The following is a 14,650-nucleotide window of genomic DNA, read 5'->3' on the forward strand; positions in this document are numbered from 1 at the left end:
GACGGAGATGATTCAGCCTCGGTAGAGGATATCGCAGTGTCACGCCATTGTGTGCTCTGCAGTGACAGCGAAGAGTACGAAGACGACGGGTATGATTCAGAGTAAGATAGAGAGTGTCAGGAATACCCCTAGAGCCGGATATATTCCCCCCATTCACATCACAGTGTCATGCCAAGCTCCATCCTCACATGCTTCAGCTCTCATTAGATGTCAATTAGGCACCGTTTCCCTTGAGGAGCTAAAAGAAAATAGATTCGTGGCATCATGTCTTTGTCTGTCATGCCCTCGAGGTTCGATCGCGAGGCATGTGGGAAGGCGTGGAAGAAACGAGCAGTTGCCAGCCGAAGCTCCATTCGAGCAAGATGCATTCCTAAACAGACTATTTCAAGTCAAAATTGGACCCCCAAGTGGTATCAAGAAGGGGCATAAGATCAGGCGTACCTCGGCTACCCCCGCCAAAGGCCATGAAGGCGTGCTTCATCTCGGGCGTTGGCGTGGCCCAACGCGTTGGATCGAACCTACAAACAGTTAAGCCCAGAAATTCACTAGTATTTTTGTCATTACTTACTTTTCAGGTTCTGGGAATACAACGTGGTCTCGATGGAGGGAGTAAGCTTGGGTCGTCACTGTGACGCCTCCTGGAATTTGGAATCCAGCCAAGTCAGCCCCTGCTTGAGGGACTTCACGCGGAAGAGCCGCAGGAGCAGCCGAGTACAAGCGCAATGTCTCTTCAATGACTTGCTGCAGATAAGGAAGCGCCCTTAAATGCTCATCATGGAAGTCTTCAGGCAATCCCTGCAGCTCCTTCAAAAGTGCTTGCTTCACCTCTTTGCGTCCGCATACCGACCATAAGAGGTAGGTGAGCGTATTTGCCGTGGTATCACTTCCTGCTACAATGTAACCGAGTGCCTCAGCTCGAATCTGTTCGTCAGATAGACCTTCTTTACCAGCATCGAAGAGCTTGGTGAAGAGAGTTGACTTGGCCAAGGTAGGATCCGCGGCTAGAGATGTTCGGTAACGTTGAATCGACTGCTCGGCATACTGCCTCATCCTCTGCCCTGCCGCAGCTGCTCGTCGAAAGAGGGGCAAAGGTAGGAAAATTGACAGAGAGAAAAGGCTTGGGAACGTGGTACGAAGTCCGGTGAAGAGAGCGACCCCTTCCAGATCCAGGATATACTGGTTTTTCTGTAAAGAAATTCAATGTAATTAACATCGAGTCTTAGCTGCCCGGCTCTAAACACTCACCTTGCCTTGTTCTAGCATGCGGAAAGAATCACCAAAGCTGAGTTCGCCAATGATGTCCGTTGCCATGAAGAGCCACCACTTGAACACATCTACAGCACCACGCTTCTCTGCTTCTTCCTTCATCTTCTGTATAGTAAGACGAACTCGCCTATCGATGAGCAGTTCCAATGACTTCAATGATGCGTCGGAGAGTGGGGATGAAAGGAGTCGCCGTAAGGCCTTGTGTTGGTTGGGGTCTGTAGTGCTGAACACGTTTATGGTTGACCCTGATGTTACGTTCTGGTAGAATCGGCTCTTGGGAAAGCCGCTGCCAACTCGGTGAATGACCTTGGCCGAGGCGACTTCGGAAACATCAACTTCCTGAGGTCCAATTCGAACAATGGGGCATAGAAACACCTGTTTTTAGCTTGGGGCATCTCAATTAGCCAAATTGGGAGCATACCATATACTTGATGCAAGCCATGCACGTACTCTGTGCGCTGGCCCGTCAGCCAGAAATACTTGAGAGGCAGTTCCGTCCATCTCGAGTACCAAGGGCCCGGTATCGATGAGAGGGGATCGTGTATAACGGTGTAGAGTTTGTGAACGAGCTAATGTACTCAGAAGAGCTCTAAAGAAATCAAATTTGGCATAGACTTACTCCGATGGACAGTAGTAATGACACAAGAAGTAGGAGAGAATATTGATTGACCTGGAACAGTTCCATAATGGCGGCTATAACTCTGAAAAATGGCGGACTTGGATCACAAAAAGGATCAGAACGGTCAAGACAGCAGATAATTGTATGAACGGAAACTGGTCGTCTTCATCCTTATTTTTAAACACTTTTCAACATTTAATACCACGCAGATCCAACGAAAGAGTTCGGACATTCAAAAGCCGACCGCCGATACTTGATGGTGTATTGGATTCTATTTCACATGCTCGCAGAGAGATGTGATCGGCAAACGGGCATCGAGTGCTCCGTCAATTCATAATCGGGCCGTTCATCGATACGTCGGTATTGCGGACTTCTGAAAAAGTCCGGGTCGGCACTTGGCGGTGAGGTTAAAATAACATCCTACTACCTCCGCGGAAACTACTTCCGAAATGCGTAGGCGATGGATTGCTCGATAATGCGGCTCATCCCCAAGACTTGGTAGAAATATGTTGTGCTGCTTATCTACTCAACTTTCAATTCGATGTTTGCTTCTCTGGTAGGACCGCTCGATGTCTCCTTGCTTGCGCGAAGACTACCATCACGTACTGCGCAAGGATCTAAACCAATTACGGTTAGTATATCACTTAGCTCACCCTGGTAGCAATAGAGTGATGACAGAAGCTCACCATAACCTCTTCATTCTTAGACAGTGCCCTAGCAACGGGGCAAGTATGGCCCGATAGTCTTCGCGCAAGCAAGGAGATCTACCCCTATCAATCCAAATGGCGATCCTTCCGATGGTATGCCTACTTGAGGAGATTGTACAAAGAGTCCGTAAAACCCAGATACATGTCTTCAACTCGCTGCCTCTGCGCATTGAACGCCTCCTCGTCCTCCAAGCTGGTTTCTCCCATCCACTGAACGCTTGTTTGAGTAGGTCCCACTGCCTCAAGTTTGAGATTGCCATAGTTCACCATATCCTTTAGGTCGTCCCTGTAGACTCGAAAGCGTAGGCTATAGTTGCCGGGATCGATAGCTTCCAGGCGCTCTCGAATGATCATTCCAGGAAATTCAGAAAATGTGAGGACTCGAATAGATCCCAGCCCGTAACCTTCTAAGGCCGAGGAGGTGCAGTCTGGCATCCAAAGTGATTCGCAGCCCCAAGCTGACACGATGCCCCAAACCTGCGTGATCCCAATGTCGATGACTTTGGTGTGCTTGGCGATTTCTCTGATGGTGGGAGACATGATTGACGTGTTGAATTCGATGATGCTGTTTTGTTGATGTAAGAAGTTTCGAATGTAGGATGGGTGTGTAGTGTTTTGGCGCGGTGACTTTCAGTGAGTGTGAAGTGGTGGTGTAGTGACTTTCGGGGGGTTCTTATACATGCGAGCCGTCGCGCTCCGCGAGTTATACAGAACCCGATCGAAAACTGGATTATAAATCTGGCCAGCTCGGTATTCTTCTGGATTCCGAATTTGTAAGCTCTGCCGCTAAGCTTTGTCAAGTGACTGAAGAGGCGTTTCTGAACCTTGTTGGAAACGAGCAGAAGCTAGCCGCCTCACTATCTGCCAATCTGGCCACCCCCTGGTTTAACACTGGCTCCTCGCGCAAGCAAGAGATAGCTCAGGCAGTCAGGGTGTGGCATCACTCCCTTAAAGCTGACAAATCTAATTCCGTATCTTGTGGGTATTTCTGAAAGTCACGCAGTTCAGTTAGTTATAAAAGAGTGCTCAAGGACTCAAGCAGACCAGCTGAAACCACGCCCTCTCTCCATCTTCATCCCCTACTTGCAACTTGCACTAAATTTCCTGCCTCACCTGCGTTGTTCGGCCCTTTTTACTATCGAAAACCTCTCTTCGTTGCTCTTTCTTCGACATCACATTTACCATGGCTACATTCCTATCCGAGGCCACCCGCGACTTCGATGCCCCAATTGGGCGAGTCTGGGCCATTGTGGCAGCGTACGGATCCGAGGCACTCTGGATGCCAAACGTCGCGAAAGCAACACTTGATGGATTCGGGGTTGGTTCAACCCGTTCTCTCTACATCCAAAACGGACCAGATGGAGGGGAATCCTGGGACAATGAACCCGTTCGGGAGCTCCTTGTCGCAGCTAGCGGCGACGACCACTCCTTGCGTTGGCAGGTCTTCAATGATTACATCGGGAATAATGAGTCTTACTCTGGCGTAAGGCTGGAGTCGATCAGTGAGGAGAGGACAAGGATGACCTGGTATGGGGAGACGGACCTCCCAGATGGACCGGACAGACAGAATTTGGGGGCCTTCCTCGAGGGCATGTATCGTGGATGTATGGAAGCGATCGCTAAGAAGGTGGAGGCATAAATGAAGCCAAGGGTCGAGCTAGGAGGCAATCTCAAAGAGACAAGAACTACTTCCTGGCCCTTCCCCACGCAAACACTAGCTGTTCACTTACCTTGTGCGCCACAGAATGGGTGATGTTGCGGTCAAACAGCTGCGCAAGATCTTTGCCGCCGACCGGAAGCTTCGAAGTATCTGCCATTATTGACAAATGTACGACGGGCAAAACGAGAGAGCTTAATCATGGTAGAGAGAATGTAGCGCACATAGTACGAGCGGCTTAGCATCTCTCCCTCCGTTTACTTGGGTAAGCGCCACCTGGCTCCCCTCTGTTGACACAAAAGAGCGCGATCGTTATAACAGACTATGAATCCAGAGCTGGCTCAGGATTATCTCTGGAAGAAACCAATAATGTCCCCGGCCTCAGCACCAACTCAGCTTAGAGGAGCAGGAACTTAGTTCTAGAAACGGAAACGTATTTTGGCGTGCTTGGGCGTTGTCCTAGTTTCGAGTATATCTGGTGTCAATAATGAAATATGCCTAACGTACTTGATAAGTGAGCTATATAGACAAGTGAGCTGTACAAAAATCCCTCATCCTATATCTTCTCTATTTGATTAATTAATTCCTTACCACCTAGTATATTATAATCTAATAGAGAGGCTAAGGTCCTTCTTGCCCTTTAAGCCTATTAAAATAACCTAAAACTTAGTCTCTGACGCGCTATATTAATCTATTAAGTTAATTATAATACCCTCCGCGCCTAGTAGAATAGTATCTAAGCCCGAGCTAATATTATCCCTAAATCACGTAAGCTATTTAAACTAGAAGAAGAGATTTTTATTTACTTTATTCTTAATCTAGATTCGCGAGGATTTCCCCCCTAGCTTTATAATATAAAAGAAATAGCTAATTAATTACTTACTAACCGCGATACGCTACTAATTAGTACGTATTAGGCTTATAACTTTATTAAGCGATACCTAGACCTTAAGATATATTTCTTTTACAAATATAACTATTAGAGAGCTAAATATAAAGATCTAATTATTATCTATAATTAATTTTAGCTTATAGTAAATATAATCGCGAAGTATAATATCTAATTAAATAATATCTATAACTTTAATAAGATTAGCTTTCTTATAGGTATAATTATAAGTAGAATAATTATTATAGGTATAAAAAGGTATTTAAAGCTAAAATTAATATAGCCTAGAAACTAGAAATAGATTATAATTATTTAAGCGATTAATATAGAAGGCTAGGTAATCTAGCTATTTATTATTAATATAGGCTAATATTACCTTGCTAATTAATACTAAGAAAATAACCTCCTAGGTAATTAGGCTATTATAATAACTTAAAATAACTAGATTAATAATAAGATTAGTCTTAAGTAGCTTAAATACTTTAACTAATATATAGCTAATTAATTAATTAATTCTTATTATCTCTTAATCCTTAATAGCTATAAAAGTTATTATTTTATTAAATTTAAGAGATATTATAAAGAGAAGAAGATTATCTAGCTTTATATATTACCTTATTTATCTTATTTACTCTAGCCCTTTAATATTAGATACTTTAGTATACTAAAGTAAGCTTATAGTCGAGAAATAGAGTAATTAATTAGATACTTTATAACCTATATTTTAAAAACTAAGTTCTTTCTAGCCTTCTATATTATATATAAGGCTATTATAATAAAAAGAAATATTAAGGGGGCTTTTAAAGGAGCTAGCCTTATTCCTCTTAACCTAGAAACTATAGTCTTAAAGCTTAATATTTAGCTATAGACGCTAATACTAATTAAGGAAGTAGCTAAATTATTAACCCCTTAGGCTTTAAAGACCCTAAAGATTATACTTAAGACTTAATCTTAGTCTAAATACCTTAAAAGATAGATTAAAAGGTATTAAAGTAGCTCTCTAGAGTTAATTCTTAAAGTATTAAAGTCTCTTATAAAGAGAATAAAAGTAATTATATATAAGATAGTACTTATAAGGGCAAAGGTCTAAGACCTTTAATAAGTAAATAAGATACTAAGTTAGCGCTAGAGGGCAAAAAGGATTAGACTATAGAAAAGAGGAGTAATAATAATAAAGGAAGGAAGGTAAGTAATTAATTAGATAGATATAGATATATAGATAGTGGCCGAATTATTAAGGAGTAGTAGTCGAGGAAGGTCGGTTAGGCTAGGCATTCGGCGATATAGTATCTATAGTAAGCCCGGGCATAATATAAAGACTTATTAAGTAGTAATTAAGATATCTAGGGAAAAATATAATAAGTAGATTTAATTAATTAAATAGTTTATAGTCTTTTTATAATAATTTCTATTTAGGGGGGTAAGGAAAAGTATATAGCTTACTTATCTATATAGCTTACTTATTAAGTATATTATATATATATAATTATATTAGTATGTTAGTAAATAACAAGGGTGCACCTAGCTTAAGAATATATACTAGAAATGCAGTGTGTTCCCCTTTTGAATTAAGTAGTAATTAGAATTTCTGCCTTATATTTCCCCCTCTAGAAATATAGTATATTGCTCACAAAGCGGTAATAAAATTACAGGGCCTTATATAGGAATATAAGGGCTAGGGTTTATATAGTAATTTAAAAAATAAAAATAATTTAAAACTTCTTAAAAGTAATATTAAAAAGTAATTTAACCTTATAGCATACTAGAAGGTAAATTAAGGTAAGTTAATTAGAGATATATAGTTTTATATATAATTAAGCTATTATACTTAATATCTCTTAATATAAGAATTAATATTAAATAAGCTTTATAGATATTTTTATACTTAATCCTTTACTTTAATAAACCTTTTTAATATAATAATAAAAAAAGCTTATTTTATATCTAAAATTAATATATATAATATTAACTAAGTATACCTATTATAGTAATAAGATATAGTTTTTTATTTAATAATATAAGTATATTAATAGTATAATATAATAATATAATATAATATTTTTATACTTTATTAACCTTATTAGGGTTAAGTTTTTAAAAAGTATTATAATACCTTAAAAATATTAATATATTAAAGTTCCTAGATTTAAAAATACTTTTAAGAATTTCTAAGCTTTTATTAAACTTTTAAAAAAATAAATAAATTATTTTTAATTACCTTATACTTATTAAAAAATAAATCTTTAATAATAATAATATAAGGTATTTTATTATAGTATAAAAAAAAAAACTAAGTATTTAATAAAAAAACTTAATTATAAGATATTATATATTTAAAATAAAATATTTCTTAGCTAGTTATAATAAGAAATATTAGTATTATTTAATTTTATATTACTTAGAATAGTAATTAAAATATTATAATTAATATCTTAGTAATTATAATAATAAAAGCTTTATACCTAAAGCTAGAAATCTTAATAAGCTTAAATTAATTAGGTTTATTTATATAATTATTAATAGCTTTAATAATATACTAAAGCTAGCTCTATTTCTAATAAATAGCTTTTATCTTAATTAATTAAAGAGGTTAAAATCCCCTTTATATAATAGCTTTTGTGGTGGAATTCCTTGGGAACCACGTGACGAGAAGGGCCGAGGAATTCCCGGGGAATTCCCTATAAGAACCCTTAGATCTCTTAGGTATAATAATCATTGAATTTTGACCTTATTTTTGTTCCTTTTGGAAATCCGTGACCTATCAAGGACCCGGAATTTCTAAGAGGCGCCTTAGAGGATTAAGATTAAAAAGCCTTTATTACTTTTCCCTTACAGCTTTCCCTTTTAATATAAATATTTTAATTATAATTCTTAATTACTTAAAGAGATTAAAATCTTAAAAAATTATATTTTTATTATCCTTAGAAAAAGAGGTTTAAGTATAACGTACTTGATAAGCAAGCGCCGCAGTCATGTAAGCGCCGCACTTTTCTACCTTACACCTAACTTTTCATTTGATCAATCGATTCTCAACAACCTAATATGCCAGCTATTACTATTGAAGCTAGAACCCTTCTTGCCCTTCAGGCCCTTCAAAATAACCCAAAACTAAGCATCCGACGCGCCGCAAGCACCTATATAGTCGATGAGCGACGACTACGTCGCCGCCAGCAAGGCATCCAGTCTCGACGCGATACCATCCAGAAATCACGTCGGCTATCTGATCTAGAGGAACAGATCCTTATTCACTTTATTCTCGATCTAGATTCGCGAGGATTTCCCCCACGGCTACGTGGTGTGAAAGAAATGGCTGATCAATTGCTTGCCGACCGCGACGCGCCACCAGTTGGCACGCGTTGGGCTCATAACTTCGTGAAGCGGCACCCAGACCTTAAGACGCGTTTCTTTCGTAAATACGATTACCAGAGAGCCAAGTGCGAAGATCCAACCATTATCCGCGATTGGTTTCGGCTTGTGGCGAATACAATCGCGAAGTACGGCATCCGATCAGATGATATCTATAACTTTGATGAGACTGGCTTTCTTATGGGCATGATTGCAAGCGGAATGGTTGTCACAGGTGCAGAAAGGCGTTCAAAGCCAAAATCAGTGCAGCCTGGAAACCGGGAATGGATTACGGTCATTCAAGCGATTAATGCGGAAGGCTGGGCGATCCAGCCGTTTATCATCGGTGCGGGCCAATATCACCTCGCCAACTGGTACCGAGAAAGCAACCTCCCGGGCGATTGGGCTATTGCGACGACCCAAAATGGCTGGACCGATAATGAGACCGGTCTAGAGTGGCTAAAACACTTTAACCGATGCACAGCCAAACGATCAAATAGTCGCTATCGTCTTCTGATCCTTGATGGCCACGAAAGTCACCACTCTATCGAATTCGAGAGATATTGTGAGGAGAATAAGATCATCCGGCTTTGTATGCCACCTCATTCCTCTCATCTACTCCAGCCCCTTGACGTCGGGTGCTTTAGCGTGCTAAAAGCAAGCTTATGGTCGAGAAATAGAGCGATTGATCAGATGCTCTATAACCCACGTTTCAAAGACCGAGTTCTTTCCGGCCTTCCACGCAGCACACGAGGCCACTATGACGGAAACAAATATCAGGGGGGGGCTTTTTAAAGGAGCTGGCCTTATTCCTCTTGACCCAGAAACTGTGGTCTCAAAGCTTGATGTTCAGCTGCGGACGCCAACGCCGGTTGAGGAGGCAGCTGAACCATCGACCCCTTGGGCTTCAAAGACCCCAAAGACTGTGCTTGAGGCCCAATCTCAGTCTGAATACCTTGAAAGACGGATTAGAAGGCATCAAAGTAGCTCTCCAGAGTCAATTCTTGAAGCATTAAAGTCTCTTGCGAAGGGAACAAAGGCAGTTATGCATGAGATGGCTCTCATGAGGGCAGAGGTCCAAGACCTTCGACAGGCAAATGAGATACTAAGCCGGCGCCGGAGGGCAAAAAAGGACTAGACTGCAGAAAAGAGGAGTAATGACGGTAGAGGAAGGAAGGCAAGCAATTGATCAAATGGATATAGATGCGCAGGTGGTGGCGGAATCGTCGAGGAGTGGTGGTCAAGGAAGGTCAGCGCGACCAGGTATTCGGCGTTGTGGTGTCTGCGGTAAGCCCGGCCATAATGCAAGGACCTGTCAGGTAGTGATTGAGACGTCTGGGGAAGAGTATAGTGAGTAGTTTTAATTGATTACATGGTTTATGGTGTTTTTATCGCGATAACTATAGAGGGGGTTAAAAAAAGTGCGGCGCTTACATGACTGCGGCGCTTGCTTATCAAGTACGTTAGGCGATTTTAGTTAAATCGCCGGAGAATAATACCTAGGGGTACCGCATGGTACTGCTTAGATTGACCAAAGTTGGTGACGTTAGAAGCGGGGGTTGCAGAACGCGGGGTCATGTGCACAGAATGGCGTTGTCACCTGGATTGAGGTATGTCCTTTTTTCCGAGTCAAGGGCCCCTTTTCCTAGTCAATGGACCCCCCGTGGGAACTTCCGCTGCCACGGGGAACGCCGGACTACAGGCCCCAACAAGTATCGCACCGTCGCCCCTAAACCCCCTTCGCAGATTCCTTCTCCGCTCTGCCTGCCAGAAGGAATGCAACAATGCAAAGCGGCTTTTCAACTCGAGCATTCTACCATGTCGTCTTGCTCCCAATCCAAGGCAAGGCTCCGCACACAAACTGGGTGTCTACAATGTGAGTGAATGGCCTCTCCGCTTGCTACCCCGCCCCCTTAACTCGCCACCTTCAGGTCGTAAACGCCGTAAGAAGTGCGACGAAGTCAAGCCTCGGTGCAAGGGATGCAGTCGCAACGGCCTCCAGTGCACCTGGCCCACGGTCGTGGACCTGGTTGCTGACCGCCGTCGAGCCCCTTGGTCGTGGAAGAGTCAGCGGAGTCTCCCTGGCGGCTTCAGTGACTTGTCTTTACAACCCGCCGACCATGTCACTTTGTTCTCACATTTCGCCAACTCAATCATGCCGCGGATAGTCCGGCAGGACTGTCGCCCCGAATATTCCAATCAAGAGTATATGCTTCGGCTGGCACATGTTTCCCCTCCTTTGATGGCAGTTATAATTGCCATTGCCGCATTTGATATGAAAACGCGGCACTATGAGCGATTGGCCATGGAGAGCTACCGCTTGTCTCTGCACAATCTGCGAGTTCGGATAGGGCGTGCGCCGAACGCAGGGAATGATGATGTTTTGTTAGCGACGACCATTTTCTTGTGCGTATTTGAGGTGAGTTGACTCCATTCCTCATGTTTTATCTAGACATTGAGGAGCTGAACGTGGTCAAGAATCTCCGGCCCGATGCACAACTCAATTTGAACCTGCACGCAACAGCTACTGGTGCGCTTCTCACCCAACGAGAATCCGCCGAAATGCAAATCAGTACTCGGTCGGCCACCACGTTTGAACGGCTCTGTGCAGAATCCTTTCTCTATCATAGTTCGCTTCTGATGCTGTTCAATCCGTCTCTGGATGCGCTGTCAAACGTTGACGACACGCTGAATTGGGCTCGATACTTCTCCAACTCCCAATCCGAAGCCGGGACCTGGTCGAATAAGACGACTCATCCGGTTCTCGATGCACCATACAACTTGTTCCTTCTCATTGCTGGCGTGACTCGGCTAGCCCGTGTCTCTCGCCCCTTGAACGAAGGTGAAATTCAGACGTGGAAGCACCTCAGCTCTCAGCTACTGCAGTTCAAGCAGGTCGCAAACCAGGATGCCTATCAGCTACACCTCGAGGCCATGCATGTCATGCTGCTGAAAGTGCATCCCATGCTTCCAGAATCGGAGGTTATGGAGCAAGTATACCGTATTCTGCAACGTGGATTAGATGTCCTACATGTTCTGGATACACAGAACAATCTGCTTGGATACTTGCTCTGGCCCTTAACCGTCCTGGGTTCCATTGCAGTGGATTCCCATACCCGTCACTCACTCCAAAAGAAGATTGACGAGCTAGCCCACAGACGACACGGGCTTGTTACCCGAACACAAAACTGGCTACACTATATTTGGGACTTGCCCCAAGGTGACAGAGCCATGATGACAAGACGGGGACTACGGATTTTAGTCGAGGGCTCCGAAAGTAGTATCTCTGTTGGCGAGGAATATGTGCAGTAACAAACCTCAGCTCTATATAGAAATTACAACTTCCACTAATGCCGGCAATTTCATCTTGACAACACTCGCTCAACCACTTTGGCGTGCTTCATCAATACTTCATCCTTCAGTCGACGACCAATGAGCTGCACATGGCAAGGGGCATCTTCCACCTCCTTAGGAAGGTCTATGTGATTCGTTAGCGATTTTCAAGTCTCAACTGACAATGATGAATGTCTTACAGCTTGGAACATAAGTAACATCTCGCACAAATTTGGTATCGGCAACCTCATTGGACTGCCCGAATGGAATAACGCAGGCAGGATACTAAAATGCGCAGTCAGCATGACTTCTTCAAGGAACTAGCATGAGAGCCATACGTCGATCATATTCCCAATCACCGTATACACCGGGACGCCGAAAGTGTCGTGTGGCACAGCGCAGGTTTGGTATCCTGGGGCCAGAATCACATCTAGCTTGTTATCGACGAATAGCCTTCGCATCTGGCCTGTCATCCCAGCTCGTGCCGCGTTGAGGTCGAGAAGCCCACGCAGGGTAGGCTCAGGTTCGTTGCCGGACAAATCGTAAGTGAACCGGAGCGACGGAATAAAAGGTTCGCCGCTCTTCGAGACATGGCCCAGAACAGTCTTGTCCGGGTCGATGCGGAAGAATTTAAATGATAGATCAGCTGCATCTGTCACAGATGGGACTTTGCCAGAAAGGTCCACAATACGATGCCCCTCGGCCTTGAGCTTCTCCACTGCTTCGACTAGGACGCGCTGCATATTCGGATGGAGAGGGGCCTTGGGATCCTCGGGGAAGAGACCAATAGTAAGGATCTCGCCGGATCGAGGCGCTGGTTCGTTCCAGGCCAGGCCAAGGGCATTATCGTCCATGTCATCTGCAGGAGCATCAAACACGACCCTGAGGAGCAGCTCTGCGTCCCGGGCAGAGTGGCACAGCGGACCCGCTACCGGTGCAATGCCAGTCATGCCAGGACGGCCTGCGCTGGCCTGTTTGGCATAGGGCACGCGACCCACGCTGGGCTTGAAGCCAAATGTGCCACAGCACAAGGCAGGGATGCGGATAGAACCAGCGATATCGGTGCCGATGCCCAGGATAGATCCGCGCATGGCCACCAAGGCTCCCTCACCGCCACTACTGCCGCCGGCTGTGAGGTTGCGCCGGATGGGATTCAGAACGCGGCCGAAGACGTTGTTGTGAGAATCTGCCGTCATCATGGTTTGTGGGACGTTTGTCTTGACGTAGAGTACTGCACCCGCAGCCAGAAGAATGTCGACTAATACTGAGTTGCTGGTGACAGGTTCACGTTGGAGGAACGAGACCAACCCCAGAGAAGACGGCACTCCCTCGACGTTGAACGTCTCCTTGAGACTAATAGGCACTCCGTGTAGGGCTCCCATGGGTTTGCCATGTGTAGCCAAATGTTCGTCGAGTTCTTTGGCTCGCGCCAGGGCCATGGGGAACATGGTCTCGGTCAAGCAGTATGTGAGCTGCTGTGCAATGGCGCTGCGCTTGCAAAATGCAGCCGTCACCTCGAGGGCACTAAACTCGCCTGCAGCGAGCTTGTCACGTAGTGCTGTGGCATCGAAATCCTCGGTGATGGAAAGCTCTCGAGTCGTGAGGAGGCCGCATGTCTTGGGAATACCCAAGACCGAGAGCTCATCACGAGAGGTCTGCTGGAGCACTTCTGCCGGCAAAAGCCATTCGGCAGGAATTTTTGCCTTTGCTTCGGCTTGCTTGGCTGAGACCTTTTCTTGCCAGTTGAGAGCAGTCATGGTGACGATGGGTGGAAGAGGAGAAAATGAACTTAACGATTAATCCATGCAATTGAACACGGTTCATTTCTCATTAATATACGGAGCGACGGAGTAGTCTCTCCCCTCATCGCGGTCTGTGTAGGGGACAATTGTGCCGGCTCCGGCTTCCGAGCTGGTCCCTCGCACTTGCCCCGCGGAATTGCTAGCCAGCAATCAAAGAGATTTGCGCCGCTGAGGCGATAGATGATATGGCTTGGCTTCCTTTTCCAAAAATTCCTCGTCAGGGCGGGGCTGGTATCTGCCAGACGATTAGAGCCTGGCCTGGCCAATCATGCACTTTTGCGCCGTGATCACCATTTTTCACGAGGGGGATGCCAACATGTGAACAACATTGAAGGAGAGATATGATTCTAGAGACAGAGCGAATTATAGCAACAACGGAACAATCAACCATCACTACACTCACTAAGCAAGATATCCAGCGTGCCGTCGATGAATATATCGCCGAGCTGGATTCCTCTTTATGGGCACTGAATCAACAGGTGCCTATCATCACATTAGTCGGACTTGTTGAGAGACACATTGCTCTAACGATATCAATAGATTCACCGAAACCCAGAGCTGGCATATCAAGAACGCCATACCCACGATGCTATGTGCGAGTTCCTCGAATGCTACGGCATCCCTGTAACTCGCCCGCCAATTTCAACGCTGAATATGATGCTTTGCCAGATATCGGACGCGCATGTGACCATAATCTCATTGCCACGGCAAGTGTTGCCGGCTTCATGGCCCTTGCTTTTGTGATCCGGAAGTTCGGGCTCCCGGGTCAGACGCAGTTGTTAGGTACGCCCGCCGAGGAAGATGGTGGAGGGAAGATCGATCTGATCCGCAAGGGAGCATATGACAATGTGGACATCTCGTTGATGATGGGTGAGGTTCCTCCCTGAACCCCCCATTCCTTAAACAGAAACTCATCCAAACAGGCACCCCTTCTCAAGCGAAGAGTTTCCAGAACCCAGCGTTGTTGGCATTGCAGGTCGAGCCCCTATCTCGTGCTACGATATCGTCGCTATATATCACGGCATCAGTGCG

The 14,650-nt window shown here is 44.6% G+C and overlaps 5 protein-coding genes across 5 annotated transcripts; 2 read left to right on the top strand and 3 right to left on the bottom strand.

Annotated features, from left to right (window-relative positions):
• Positions 1–203: 203 nt before the first annotated feature.
• On the bottom strand, positions 204–1,951 carry NCS57_01191800 (uncharacterized protein; the record flags this gene model as incomplete). The annotated part of the gene is made up of 6 exons (XM_053061612.1): positions 204–379; positions 442–518; positions 569–1,185; positions 1,246–1,641; positions 1,695–1,835; positions 1,886–1,951. The coding sequence occupies 6 exons, from the start codon at positions 1,949–1,951 to the stop codon at positions 204–206; spliced, it is 1,473 nt and encodes a 490-aa protein (XP_052908140.1).
• A 740-nt stretch (positions 1,952–2,691) lies between these two features.
• NCS57_01191900 (uncharacterized protein) lies at positions 2,692–3,132 on the bottom strand (the record flags this gene model as incomplete). The annotated part of the gene is made up of 1 exon (XM_053061613.1): positions 2,692–3,132. One exon carries the CDS (start codon positions 3,130–3,132, stop codon positions 2,692–2,694), a length of 441 nt encoding a protein of 146 aa, XP_052908141.1.
• Positions 3,133–3,775: 643 nt separating this feature from the next.
• Positions 3,776–4,231, top strand: NCS57_01192000 (uncharacterized protein; the record flags this gene model as incomplete). Its single annotated transcript, XM_053061614.1, has 1 exon — positions 3,776–4,231. The coding sequence occupies one exon, from the start codon at positions 3,776–3,778 to the stop codon at positions 4,229–4,231; it is 456 nt and encodes a 151-aa protein (XP_052908142.1).
• A 6,028-nt stretch (positions 4,232–10,259) lies between these two features.
• NCS57_01192100 (Zn(2)-C6 fungal-type domain-containing protein) lies at positions 10,260–11,795 on the top strand (the record flags this gene model as incomplete). Its single annotated transcript, XM_053061615.1, has 3 exons — positions 10,260–10,359; positions 10,415–10,902; positions 10,962–11,795. The coding sequence occupies 3 exons, from the start codon at positions 10,260–10,262 to the stop codon at positions 11,793–11,795; spliced, it is 1,422 nt and encodes a 473-aa protein (XP_052908143.1).
• Positions 11,796–11,845: 50 nt separating this feature from the next.
• Positions 11,846–13,573, bottom strand: NCS57_01192200 (Amidase; the record flags this gene model as incomplete). The annotated part of the gene is made up of 3 exons (XM_053061616.1): positions 11,846–11,961; positions 12,017–12,101; positions 12,155–13,573. The coding sequence occupies 3 exons, from the start codon at positions 13,571–13,573 to the stop codon at positions 11,846–11,848; spliced, it is 1,620 nt and encodes a 539-aa protein (XP_052908144.1).
• Between the last annotated feature and the right edge of the window lie 1,077 nt (positions 13,574–14,650).

Source organism: Fusarium keratoplasticum, chromosome 10 (genome assembly GCF_025433545.1).
Source record: "Fusarium keratoplasticum isolate Fu6.1 chromosome 10, whole genome shotgun sequence".
Lineage (NCBI taxonomy): Eukaryota > Fungi > Ascomycota > Sordariomycetes > Hypocreales > Nectriaceae > Fusarium > Fusarium keratoplasticum.